Genomic DNA, 12,938 nt, shown 5'->3' on the forward strand with positions numbered 1-12,938 from the left:
TAATTTCTCTTTGATATTTGGGCATACTGAGACCTGGTGAATGTAAAAACAAAGAATTACCTGATTTTTTTTTTCTAAGAAAAATGAGAGCCATATATGAGGATATTCGTTTAAATTTTCGATAGAACAGTAGCAGTATAATGTCCTTGTAAGTGAATATCAGGGCCTTGTAGAGCAAAATTGAGTATTTTGGTCTAAATAACCCAAAATGTGATGTCCACATATGTGGACGCCAGGTCCTATGAGGTTAAAAAATCATCTACTTTTCTACAGGGACTACACTACACACTTAACTGCCATGTTAAAAGTTAAAGTTCATCAAGAGTAAAATTGGAAAAGGGATGAACAAGTATGGTTTGTTTGGAAGGGTTACCAGGAAAAAGCTTATTCTCTCTAAACCAAACATTTTAGCATAGTTTAGGTTTGCAACTTTAAAAAACACAACTTCTGAAACAACGTTTTTTGGACAGATGAGACCAAAGGGGAGATGTCTGACCATAATAATGTACAGTGACCTGTGTCGTGAAATCAAACATGGCATATGAGCACAAACACCTCATACCAAGTGTCAGTGGGGTGATGTAGGGGGTAATGATTTGGGCTTGTTCTGCAGCCACAGGACCTGGGCGCCTTGTAGTCATTGAGTTGACCATGAACTCCTCTGTTTACCAAAGTATTCTCAAGTCAAATGTGACCCCATCTGTCCAACATTTAAAGCCTGGATGAAATTTTGTTGTGAAGCAAGCCAGTGAGAACAGCAGCAAATCTACAACAGAATGGCTGGAAAAGAAAAGAATCAAGGTGTGCAAATTCCAGACCTCAACCTGACTGAAACGCTGTGGCAGACCACTAAGACACCAGTGTATAAATGAATGCATGCAAACCTCAAGGAACAAAGTGTGGGTCAAAATGATGAAGTCACACAGAAACATTACTCATTAGGTATGCTTAATATTTCCCATGACGGGAGAGTCCTGTGAAATTTTCCTTTTCACACAACTAAAAATACAAATAAACATGAATAACAAGCACCTGACAGAAATGCATAAAATAGTGTCCTGGATAAACTGTGATTTTAGAATGGTATTTATCCAACATTAGACGGTATAGTCACTATGTAAAGTAAGCTTGACTGCATAAACTAAAGTGTCATCAACAAATATATTCAATATTAACTAATGAGATGTTATCACAAAATCAAATGGTTTTATGAAGTGTTACAGTGTTACTACATATGGCAATATAGTGATGCCATAGCATCTGATAAAGAAACACAAGAAACTTCAGGGGAACAATGATGTACCTGTGTGCCAGCTCTCATTGTTGAACTCCTGATTGTGTGGGAGGAGTTTGCAGACAAACAGAGATCTCATCTATTACATAGTAGGACAATTCAGTTCACCAGAATATTGTAGTCCACTCCATTTGAAGCTTGAGATGTAATATGGGGATTTTGTGTTTGAATACTTTATTTCTGTTTTGCATTATTATTTTACAACCCTTTAAAATAACACATACCTTAAGTACCTTCATAAAGGTTTTAATTGTTATCATTTTCTGTGGTTTACTGCATGTTTTCAGATTCATTACAAACATTTCACCACCAATTTTTTTTTCTATAAATTGAATGTACTTTTACGTACATTCTCCATTCACATCTTGGATCTGCCCTGTTTTATACTGTTTGCTTGAGTTTGAAGCTATAACGTAATACAGTAAAAAAAGGGGGGAAATACTGTGACTGGTAATTATGCTCTTTTTCTCTGACACACAATGAATCTTTACAATTTATTTAGAAATAAAATTCAATACAAATGAAGTTATTTTGAAATCAAAACATTATATTCTTTTGTCTCCAGATTATAGCCGACTGATGGCAGCACAAATTGTAATCAGCATTAACCCTGAGAGACCCTCAGCACATAATACAGAGTAAGAACTGACTCTTAAAAAACAAAAAACCAACAACAACAACAAAAAGACGACACTTCCAATATTATTCCATTTGTCTTACACATAGTAGCACATAACAGATATAAAAGCATTGTTTTAAATCAGGCCATGGAGGTCTAAAAAGGTCATCTTTCTCATTGTGCATACATCATACCATCAGTTTGTCAGTGTCCAATGTAATATCACTATAGCACACATGTGATATGTGCTTTCACCCTACTGAACACTGTTGTGATTTAAAAAAAAAATGGTGGCAGCAGCTGAGGGTAAAAATCTGATATAGGATTACAACAGTGTATCTGCAGGGGTAGTGTCTACTGTGTCATCTGTCCTATCGTCTGCGGGCTTATCATTATTAGCATTAGTGGCCTGAGTGATACTGTCATTAGCAAATGAATCGCTGTCACTATCAATGGTAATGATAGTGGGTGAACGCTTCTCTGTGCGTTCGCTGCTCTTGTGCCTTTTGCTTTTCTTCTTGTGTTTCTTCTTTTTCTTATGGTGACGCCTGCCCCGCTCATGTGCCTTTTCCTCATTGAGGAGCTCCACACTGAGACTCCTGCTGGTCTTTCTAGACTTCTCTTTGGATTTTTTACGGTGCTTCTCTTTGCTTTTTTTCTTGTGTTTTCTTAATGCAGAGGAGTCACCATCTGCATGGGAGTTAAACGCTGTGGTACTGGAGGGGTCCTCTAAATGTCTTTTTTTGTACTTCCTCTTCCCACCAGGCTTGTCATAATGAGATTTCCTTCTGGCAGAAGGGGAGCGGCTGCTGGAATAAGTCCTGGATCGAGAGCGCCTCCTGTACCGTCTCCGTAAATCCTTGTCGCGGCTACTGGAGCGAGAGCGGAAACCTGAGCATCTGCGGCTGCTGTAATAGTACGAGTGCCTTTGTGTGTAATGGAGCCCGCTATCGTTTCTCTCTTGGCTGTAATGGCTATATGACTGGTAGGTGTAATCACTGTCCCTTTTATATCTGTCACACCTGGAGTAGTCTCTGCCATTTGAATAAGAATAACTTTTTTCAGTGGAATAAGTGCTCACACTGCTGTGGGAGATCACCGGGCTTCTGCTAGAGTGCCTCCGCTCTTTACTTCTTGACCTCCTCCTCCTATAGTGTCTGTCCTTTGATTTGTGCCTCTCCTTAGATCTCTCTTTGCTGTCAAATCTTCTACCCTGACCTTTTCTGTCTGACTTCTTATACGTCTTGCTTGATCTTTCTTTTGAACTTGAGTGGTGACGATCATCTGTGTCTACATTTTCTGATAGTCCAGCCCCACTACGATCACTGCTATGTAGAGTTGCAGGACTGCTACTGGTGAATCGAATGTGTTGAGGCTGAAGAGGCACTTCTTGAGTATCGTCAGCAGACCACTCAGAGTCAGAGGAAAGCTGAACCACCTGAGGAGTCCGATCTGCTGTTGGTTTAACAAAACCCACAATGACACAGTCATCACTGTCAGAGGATACACAGTCTTCATTATTGCGTTTGCCCTGAGTCAGGTCTGTTTGGTTATGAGGACTCATTTGCTGTGGTGACGCAAACTCTTGCGTCTCTTCTTCCAAACTACTGTCAGAGTCTGAGTCCAAGACTGACAGATGCTCTGTCCTGCCCTGCTCTGCTGTCGTAGAATACGACGGCCCAGGTGTCTCATCATCCCACAACGAGAGGCTCAAAGCAGATGTGGAGTCATCTGGGTTGTTCAACCCTGTAGAGTTGTCTTCATCCTCTGAGATAGCGATTATTGATGAGTTGGAGCTGCTGTCTTCATTTGAGGAAGGCGCCGGACAGTCGTAGACAGCGTGCTGATCATATGCCTCCATGTTGAAGGGGGACTTTGCGAAGCTGATGAACTCGTGCATAAAATGCTCTGCGTGACTGTGGAGGTAGTGCCTGAGCTCTTCCTGAATAGCTCCGTCTTCCATGTTATATCGTGTAATGTGTGACATGATGATATGTTGAACCATGTTGCCCAAAGAGCCATGGGTTCCATATAGCACATTCAGCTCTCTTTTCAACCAGGGGATCAGTCTGTGAAGGCAGGCTGGATTTCTTCTGTAAAACTCCGCTGAGGTGTCTCGGGAGCGGCCACCATCCTGAACATTTCGAACCCTCACCCCCCGTCGGTACAGCTCCCGTCTAAAGTTGATAATTTCTTGCTCTCGGACACTGGCCACCGCCCTGCCTTCCCTTGCAGCTCTCCTCTGGGTTGCCAGCCTCATCATCATGCGCCGCATGTAACGGTCTGGCCGCTGTTGGGAAGAATTTGTTGGGCCTTCAGATATTATACCAATGTCAGGAGCCAGAGACATCCTTCCTCTCAACTGTCGATGGGCTGCGGTGAGAGTTGTGCGGTATCTAAACCGCACTCCCTGAAAATAACCAAAAGAGCCATTGTCCACTGGCTGCAGGTCATAAGTCTTGAAGTCTTGCTCTGATTTTATACTGTGATAAATTGAATTAAACTGCTGTTTACACAGCGGACACTCTGCTTTGTTCTTGGACCACTCGAGAATGCAGCGGAAGCAGAACCTGTGCAAGCAGCGGTCAAGGCGGGAAATGTTGCTGAATGTGTCCAAGCAGATGGGGCACTTGGAGTCGGGTGACACCTCTGCAGATTTTGTTTCGGAGGACCTTTTTCTGCCATTTTTTTGGCTCAGTTGCAGGGCGAGCTTGACTGCTGACATGATCTGACATGATAACAAAAACACGTTGAAAATGAAAAATAGTTAAATACATTTACCCAAAAAAGGCATTCATGGAGCTCTAAACTTTACTAGTTTGACTTTATAATAAACACTGTTAGAGGACAAGAATGTAACTTTTATGCACTTGATTACACTGTGACTTATACAGATGTTATTGAGTGGCTCACTTTACATTATACATTGATAACATTTTCTGACACTGTGCGACTTCACTTGGTTTCTGTCAGGTTCAACATTGAAAACATTAAAGTTACAAATATATCTTCACACATATTGTAAACACCTTTTTTCAGCAGCCACAGGTGTTAGCAATGCCACTAATGAAGCTTCTGTTCTAGTCAGGCCAAAGCCTTAATCGATGTGATCAGTAACATCTGTGTTTACCTGCGGTGTTGGGGTAAAAATGGCTGCACTGAAAAAAGTTTTTTCAACATACAATTGTTAGCCACTTACGATGTCCCTAATCTTCACTTTTTCACAATATTGTCATTCATTTACATGTTTTAGAGATACCGTATTTTCACGACCATAAGGCGCACTTAAAAGTCTTAGATTTTCTTCAAAAAGTGCGGCGCGCCCTATAGCGTTGTAAGGAGGACGTAGTAGAGAACACCATGAGAACGTTAAAGGGTGAAGTGTGGGCATTGATCGTATATACCGGGACAATCGCACATACCTGTATAAAAGAACAGGTATGTGCATTATGCAGGACATCGTTGTTTTAACAACCCTGAAAATGGCAAAGAGACACGCTTACGAAGCACAGTTTAAACTGAAGGCCATCAGCTACGCGGAGGAACATGGAAATCGAGCAGCGGTGAGAGAATTTAAGATTAACGAATCGATGGTTCGCAAATGGAGGAAGCTGGAAAACAAGCTCCGGCAGGTCAAGAAAACGCAGCTGAGTTTCCGCGGACATAAGGCGAGGTGGCCCGAGTTGGAGGAAAGACTCGAGCGGTGGATCATCGAGCAAAGAGCGAGCGGGAGAAGCGTTTCGACGGTCACCATTCAGCTAAAAGCAGTTTCACTAGCTGAAGAGATGAACATTGAACATTTCCAAGGAGGTCCGTCTTGGTGCTTTCGTTTTATGAAACGGTGCCATTTTTCCATCCGGACCAGGACTACGGTAGCGCAGCAACTTCCAGCGGATTACCGGTATAAGGAAAAGCTGGCCATCTTCCGCTCCTACTGCAGCAAACACATCGGCGACAAAAAACATCCAGCCCAGCCACATCACAAACATGGACGAGGTCCCGCTCACTTTTGACATCCCGGTGAGTCACACTGTGGAGAAGAAGGGGACCAGCACGGTAGCGATACGCACAACGGGGTATGAAAAGTCTTCTTTTACTGTTGTGCTTGGCTGCCATGCTAATGGACAGAAACTGCCGCCTATGGTGATTTTTAAGCGAAAGACTTTGCCTAAAGAGAAGTTTCCAGCAGGAATCATCATTAAGGCAAATGAAAAGGGCTGGATGGATGAGGAAATGATGAAAGAGTGGCTGAGGGAGGTGTATGTAAGGAGACCAGGTGGTTTTTTCCACGCGTCACCATCGCTGTTGATCTGTGACTCTATGCGTGCCCATCTCACAGCCGATGTGAAAAAACTTGTGAAGCAAATGAACTGTGAGCTTGCTGTCATTCCGGGAGGCCTGACAAAGGAACTCCAACCGCTGGGCATCGGTGTGAACCGCCCGTTCAAAGTAAGGCTGCGAGCGGCCTGGGAGCGATGGATGACCGGTGGAGACCACAGTTTCACTAAGAGTGGAAGGCAGCGCCGGGCGAGTTACGCCACAATTTGCCAATGGATTGTAGATGCTTGGGCTAACATGTCTGCTGGCACTGTTGTTCGAGCTTTCGCAAAAGCCGGCATCGTTTCCGAGGAGCCGCACGGCACGGAAAGGGACTCTGACGGTGAAGACAGTGAACCTGGCATGTTTGATGGAGATTTAGCGCAGCTGTTCAATTCAGACACAGAGGATGAGGACTTCGATGGGTTTGATTGATGATAAAAATGTGAGTACCAAACTTTGTTTTGCTCCTGCTTTATTTTTAAATACGCACACTTGTATGCTTGTGTGTTGATGATGATGACGATTATTGGTAATAAAAATGTGAGTACCAAACTCAGTTTTGCTCCTGCTTTATTTTTAAATATGCACACTTGTATGCTTGTGTGTTGTTGATGATGACGATTACCGACAATAGAAATGTGAGTAAGGTACCGAATTCAGGTTTGCTCCCGCTTTATTTTTAAATACGCATACGGTACTTGTATGCGCCCTATGGTCCAGTGCGCCTTATGTGTGTGTTAAATACAGTAAGGGCACACATAACTGAGACTGCGCCTTTTAGCACAGTGCGCCTTATGGTCGTGAAAATACGGTAAAAGAGGTGGGGTGTTGTACTGGTCAGCATTATTTGTTTTCTCCTGTTCTATACGGTGTGGGACGGAGAGATTTCGCAGGTCTTTCCTCCCCACTGCTGTCAGACTCCATAATAAAGACTTTAACTGATCAAGCACACACATCCATACATATGCAATAATACTAAGTGCAATAATCCTTTCTGTCATCGTTGTATTTTTACTCAGTTGTATATAGTATTTGTATTCTATTTTTATCTTATTGTATATTTATTTTATTTTATTCTACTGTATATAGTATTTTATTTTATTCTATTCTGTACAGTTGTGTACTGTATTTATTCTTATTGTATTCTAATTTTTGCCTCATAACTTTTGCACTGTCCACTTCCTGCTGTGACAAAACAAATTTCCCACGTGTGGGACTAATAAAGGTTATCTTATCTTATCTTATCCTCACATTGGCTAAAACGAACATTACAAAACACCACATGCATGTCTTCATTAAATGTAGTACAGAAACACTTAACTGCGGCCTCAATAACAAACTAATTGTGTTTTACATCTGTAATTCAGCTGTAAGTCATCATAGACCAGAACCCCCTACAAAGCAGGTGCTGAAGATTATCCATGTAACTTCAGGGCTAAATCTGGGTTTTCTGTACTATGAAAGCAGTTCACTTCTTTACCAGGGGAACATTGCTATAGTAACTTATACTGCAGACCTAACCAGTTCCAGAGCAAGATCAGAGATCACCTCCTCCTGACCAATCAATTCTCCAGAAAATAGTGTCATTATTTCTGGAGGACTATTCCAATTCAAACTCTGGTGCATGAAAAGTGGTGGGTCTACAATGTTAAAAGCATGTAAAGCATTTGTCTTTCCCTGATGACCATCACTAATAAATAATATAAATATCTCGCTATGGCGAGATACTCCTGTGGGGTCGTGAGGGGAAGAGTACACGATAAGGTTACTGTTTGTCTATTAATGAATTTGACTTAAGATAAGAACACCACCCACACAACTTTTTCTGCTTTATGTTCTGTAATATTCATTTTGTTGCCTATCATACAACATATACACACATGACGATGGCACATCTGTGGCAGGCTCATGTCTGAGCACTGATATACTGGTAGGGCTACATGTTATTATATTATACTAAAACGTTGGTTAAAAAAAACACTACAAACAACAGGAATGGGTGCTTGCTTGAGGATAACATGGCGAGCGATATTGTTAACAGTAATATTATTACAATTAGCCATTCGGAACAACTATTTATGAGCTACATGAGCGATAAAATACATATTACACAGCCCCTAAATGTCTTTCTTGGCCATCGATAATCTCGACAGACATGTCACAGAATAAAATCTATACACCGGAATGCCCCCAATAACCGTTTTCCCACTTTGTTTCTGTTTATCATTTTGTTAGCATAGCAACTACAACACTTGTGTTTCCTTTTGGAGAAGTTGAATAATATCTAGACACTGTAACTTAAAAATCGTCTTTAAGAGCTGTTACATATATAGTAACAAGCCCCTGGGGTATATGAAATGTTACATAAACACCAACGTGACTTAGCAAAACATAGTGTGCTCAAACAGTAGTTTGAGCACACATTGACCAGGTTAGCTCAAGTTAGCAGGCTAGCTACGGACGTTACAAAGCTTGGAACTCCGTGGCTACTCGGGACGTTCGAGAAAAGTTAAGTAATAATTACCTCTGAATCCTTCAGACAGCCACGAATGCGGTGACACCTGATTACTTCTCCCCTTATTGTGGAAACACATTAATTTCTATATGGCCATCAGTCCTGAAGCGGCTGTTGACAGAACTATGAACCCCCTTTTCTTCCATAACAGACCGTGAATTCAATGAGGAACTTCCGCTAACTTCCTTCACAATAAAAGTTCAATTTTCAGGCTTCGGGGGGGATGGGGAAATTAGCGCCCTTCACAATAATATCAAGCGCTATCGTCATATTTACAATTATATTCTTAGTGCCCTTTGCCTGTCAGCAAACCTATGCAAAAACATTTCGGAGAAGGATGACTTTCTTTAAAACTCATGCCATAAGTGCAGTAGATACACTTATGGATTAGATGCACTTATGGCGTGAATTTAGAAATCCTAGGTATCTTATTCTTCTTGAGTTATTGCATTCACATGATTTTCAGAAAACTTCACATGTGATCTTTAAGTTGAGGTCGAGGTTTTAAGTAAATACGCTTTTGGTATAAATTTGAAAATCCCAGGTGACATCTTTGTCACATTATCATGGTCACAAGGTTTTTTTTAAAAGGCATCTTTCAAGTGTTCATCTGCACATGGCCATGTTTGCAAAAATGAACTCTGATCGACTGACTGCACAATTAAAAAAAACAAAAAAAAAAAACAATTCTACTAAAACCGTCCAAAGACATGCAACTTGTGGGAATAGGTTGATTGGATAATCCAAATTGCCACTAGGTGTGAATGTGCAAGTGAATATGAGTGCGAATGGTTGTCTGTCCCTGTGTGTTGACCCTGCAACAGACTGGTGTCCTTTCCAGGGTGTACCCCGCCTCTCGCCCTATGACAGCTGGGATAGGCTCCAGCGCCCCCCCGCGACCCTGAAAAGGATAAGCGGAAGCCAATGGATGGATGGATGGAATTCTACTAAAACACTATCACTAATTTATTCTGTTAAGTCAAGCTCACACTCATAACTTTTGAGTATTTTAATCACATATACAGAATTTTTTACAAGAGAAACTCAAGGAAAAAGCTGAACTATTTCCTCTTCAATGATGGCCGTGGGTCTCTGGGAGATCTGGAACAACTTCACCCGTCTCCAGGATCGTGTCACCCTAAGCACAAAAAAAGTATTAGTTATGGTAAAACAAGGTAACATTCAGTTACATTTATACAAATATATGAAGAATAAATGGGGTATTATGTGAGAAACAAAAAAAAGTTAACTGTTGGAAGTAATAAATAATAAATGGGTCACACTTACTGGGAACAGCTTGGGTTTCAACTCCACAATGCCATACGGCCTTTGCTGTAGGGAACAATGACACGGAATTTTAATATGCTACCCATTCTGATCGAATCAGTCACATGATCTCCATCTACAAACGAAATTCAAGGTGCAGGGTTCTCTAGTTTGGCCAAGAATAAGTTAATACTGCATGTCTGTAACTTAAAACTCTTTCTTTTAGTTGCCTTGTGAAGTTATTCTCTAAGCTAAGTTGTACACAAGTACAGGATGTCATTATAGAGTTGTTTTTTTTCGTGGGCGATCGTGGCTCAAGAGTTGGGAGTTCGCCTTGTAATCGGAAGGTTGCCGGTTCAAGCCCCGGCTCCAACAGTCTCGGTCGTTGTGTCCTTGGGCAAGACACTTCACCCGCTGCCTACTGGTGGTGGTCAGAGGGCCCGGTGGCGCCAGTGTCTGGCAGCCTCGCCTCTGTCAGTGCGCCCCAGGGTGGCTGTGGCTACAATGTAGCTTGCCATCACCAGTGTGTGAATGTGTGTGTGAATGGGTGGATGACTGGATATGTAAAGTGCTTTGGGGTCCTTAGGGACTAGTAAAGCGCTATATAAATACAGGCCATTTACCATTTCTTCTTTCAAGTTACCTGGGTTTGTTTGCATACTATCAAACAAATTAAATACAATTTTAAAAAAAAATAGCTATCTTCTTGAACTTCATATTATGGCTCTATCATCCATCTCCTGTATTTAAAGGCTTAGATATAAATAAAAATGATCAAATGTGGAAACTTACAGCAACATGGTATTTCACGTAGTAGTGAACAATCCAAGCGGGTATCAGCAGCCGTGTTAATGTGAAAACTCCACCTCTGTACGCTTTGTAGGTCTGCAAGGACAAACAAATATCAGTAAAGAGAAGAACATACAGAATCATAATGTTTACAGGGACTGAGTTTGTTCTTTTACTAAAGACGTGGAATATGTGATATACGGTTTAGATAAAGGGCCTAAAGATTTTCAGTGTTCTACAGATTATGAAGACCGCAGCTCCACCCCCAACATCTTATCTCCAATATATCCACTAAGCCACACTCTGCACACGCCCAAACCATCTGAACCTCTCCAAACTGATTAACCTGAGTTGTTTCTATAATTTAATCTGATCTTATCTTGCCCATTCACCTTCACCATCTTTACTTCTAGCATCTTCACCATTACACCCGCTTTCCTCTCATTCACACACACATTTATTCTGTCTTGCTTGACTTTCTTTTCTTTTCTGTGTAAAGTTCTCTGCAGTGACTACCCTTGTATCAACATTTTCTAAAAGCTAGGGATGCACAGATTTGGATGGCCAGCTCTGTTCTAGGATGCCCTCTGGACCCAGTGGAGGTGGTGAGTGACAGGAGAACGGCGGCTAAGCTGTCATCCCTGATGGACAACATCTCCCACCCCATGCAGCAGACTGTGACAGCACTGAGCAGCTCCTTCAGTGGGAGACTGCGGCACCCACGGTGTGGGACGGAGAGATTTCGCAGGTCTTTCCTCCCCACTGCTGTCAGACTCCATAATAAAGACTTTAACTGATCAAGCACACACATCCATACATATGCAATAATACTAAGTGCAATAATCCTTTCTGTCATCGTTGTATTTTTACTCAGTTGTATATAGTATTTGTATTTGTATTCTATTTTTATCTTATTGTATATTTATTTTATTCTACTGTATATAGTATTTTATTTTATTCTATTCTGTACAGTTGTGTACTGTATTTATTCTTATTGTATTCTAATTTTTGCTTCATAACTTTTGCACTGTCCACTTCCTGCTGTGACAAAACAAATTTCCCACGTGTGGGACTAATAAAGGTTATCTTATCTTATCTTATTTATTCTCCTTTATTCCGCTATGTCTTATGGCCTTCGTCAGGGTCATAACAATGCATAATACACAACATTTTTAATAGCATAGGTATGGATTAGTCACTTTTAAAATGTTGTCTGTAAACTTATTGGTGAGTCAATCAAACCATAATTTTTCTCCAGCATTAAACTATAGTGCATATTTTAAACTAAGTAGGTATTGTTGAAGCAACAGATTTTACTGACACCATGCTTAAAAATTACAATTTGAGCATTAATTTTTTATGTTTGTTTGTTTGTTGTTGCTATTCTGTGGCAAGGAAACAAAGAATCCATTACAAAAAATACATTTTAGAGTATTTTCTGCTTAGTTGAGGCAGTTTAGTTCTTGTATCTACTAAAGATAATCCAAGGAAAACCTTAGATTGTGTCACTGACATAGAACAACATCACAATATAAGCTGTAGTAGATGCGGTCTGTGTGTGTGTGGCATGAAGCCTGCAAAGTAAACGCGGCCAACCACGTTAGCAGTAAACAGCTACCCTGGCCCTTGTCCTTAATGAAACGCTACTAGTAGCAGATAAACCGCTCGGTTTGATTCCAGCTGTAAATGTCATTATTAGCGGTCGTCGGATCAGCTGTGTACGAGAACTCACGTAAACCCTCCACAGGCTCTTGGGCTCCAGAAAACCAGCCCAGAACTTGGCGACAGGGCCAGGCGGTTTAGCTTGTACCACGGGTTCCCTCGGACTGAGCTCCTGGTCCTTCAGCCACTGCCTCCGGAGCTTCGTTATCTGCTCGAAACGGAGCTTTTGGTCTGGTGTGTACCCAGACATCTCTTATTTACTAATATTCAACCTCGAAAGATCTACAATGACACCATGGAGGACACTTCCCTCTGCAGGAAAGTGCACCGACGAAGAAGAAGAGTCGGAAATGGGACACATATCGTTCTGTGGTGTATTATAGCGCGCCACCTGCTGCATGAACTGGTTACTGGAGGACCAATGACAGTAGTGAAACAAAATGTTGCACTCAGCTCTAAGCGGAACAAAAGCG

At 41.5% G+C, this 12,938-nt stretch overlaps 2 protein-coding genes across 2 annotated transcripts; both read right to left on the minus strand.

Moving 5' to 3' along the window:
• Positions 1 to 1,451: 1,451 nt before the first annotated feature.
• toporsa (topoisomerase I binding, arginine/serine-rich a) lies at positions 1,452 to 9,594 on the minus strand. The gene is made up of 2 exons (XM_004549440.6): positions 8,758 to 9,594; positions 1,452 to 4,641 (listed from the first exon to the last, which is right to left on the minus strand). Exon 2 carries the CDS (start codon positions 4,636 to 4,638, stop codon positions 2,239 to 2,241), a length of 2,400 nt encoding a protein of 799 aa, XP_004549497.2. The 5' UTR covers positions 4,639 to 4,641; positions 8,758 to 9,594; the 3' UTR covers positions 1,452 to 2,238.
• Positions 9,595 to 9,742: 148 nt separating this feature from the next.
• ndufb6 (NADH:ubiquinone oxidoreductase subunit B) lies at positions 9,743 to 12,817 on the minus strand. The gene is made up of 4 exons (XM_014413338.2): positions 12,536 to 12,817; positions 10,807 to 10,899; positions 10,036 to 10,080; positions 9,743 to 9,886 (listed from the first exon to the last, which is right to left on the minus strand). The coding sequence occupies exons 1-4, from the start codon at positions 12,713 to 12,715 to the stop codon at positions 9,821 to 9,823; spliced, it is 384 nt and encodes a 127-aa protein (XP_014268824.1). The 5' UTR covers positions 12,716 to 12,817; the 3' UTR covers positions 9,743 to 9,820.
• Positions 12,818 to 12,938: the final 121 nt, after the last annotated feature.

The sequence above is a fragment of the Maylandia zebra genome, linkage group LG6 (genome assembly GCF_041146795.1).
Source record: "Maylandia zebra isolate NMK-2024a linkage group LG6, Mzebra_GT3a, whole genome shotgun sequence".
NCBI lineage: Eukaryota > Metazoa > Chordata > Actinopteri > Cichliformes > Cichlidae > Maylandia > Maylandia zebra.

Bases quoted from the DNA above. Each gene is read 5' to 3' on its own strand.
- toporsa (XM_004549440.6), bottom strand. From the start codon at position 4,638: ATGTCAGCAGTCAAGCTCGCCCTGCAACTGAGCCAAAAAAATGGCAGA.
- ndufb6 (XM_014413338.2), bottom strand. From the start codon at position 12,715: ATGTCTGGGTACACACCAGACCAAAAGCTCCGTTTCGAGCAGATAACG. The intron at 10,900-12,535 runs GTGAGTTCTCGT...TTGTCCTTGCAG, and splicing joins AGAGCCTGTGGAGGGTTTAC to ACCTACAAAGCGTACAGAGG. The intron at 9,887-10,035 runs GTAAGTGTGACC...TTTTGTGCTTAG, and splicing joins TGAAACCCAAGCTGTTCCCA to GGTGACACGATCCTGGAGAC.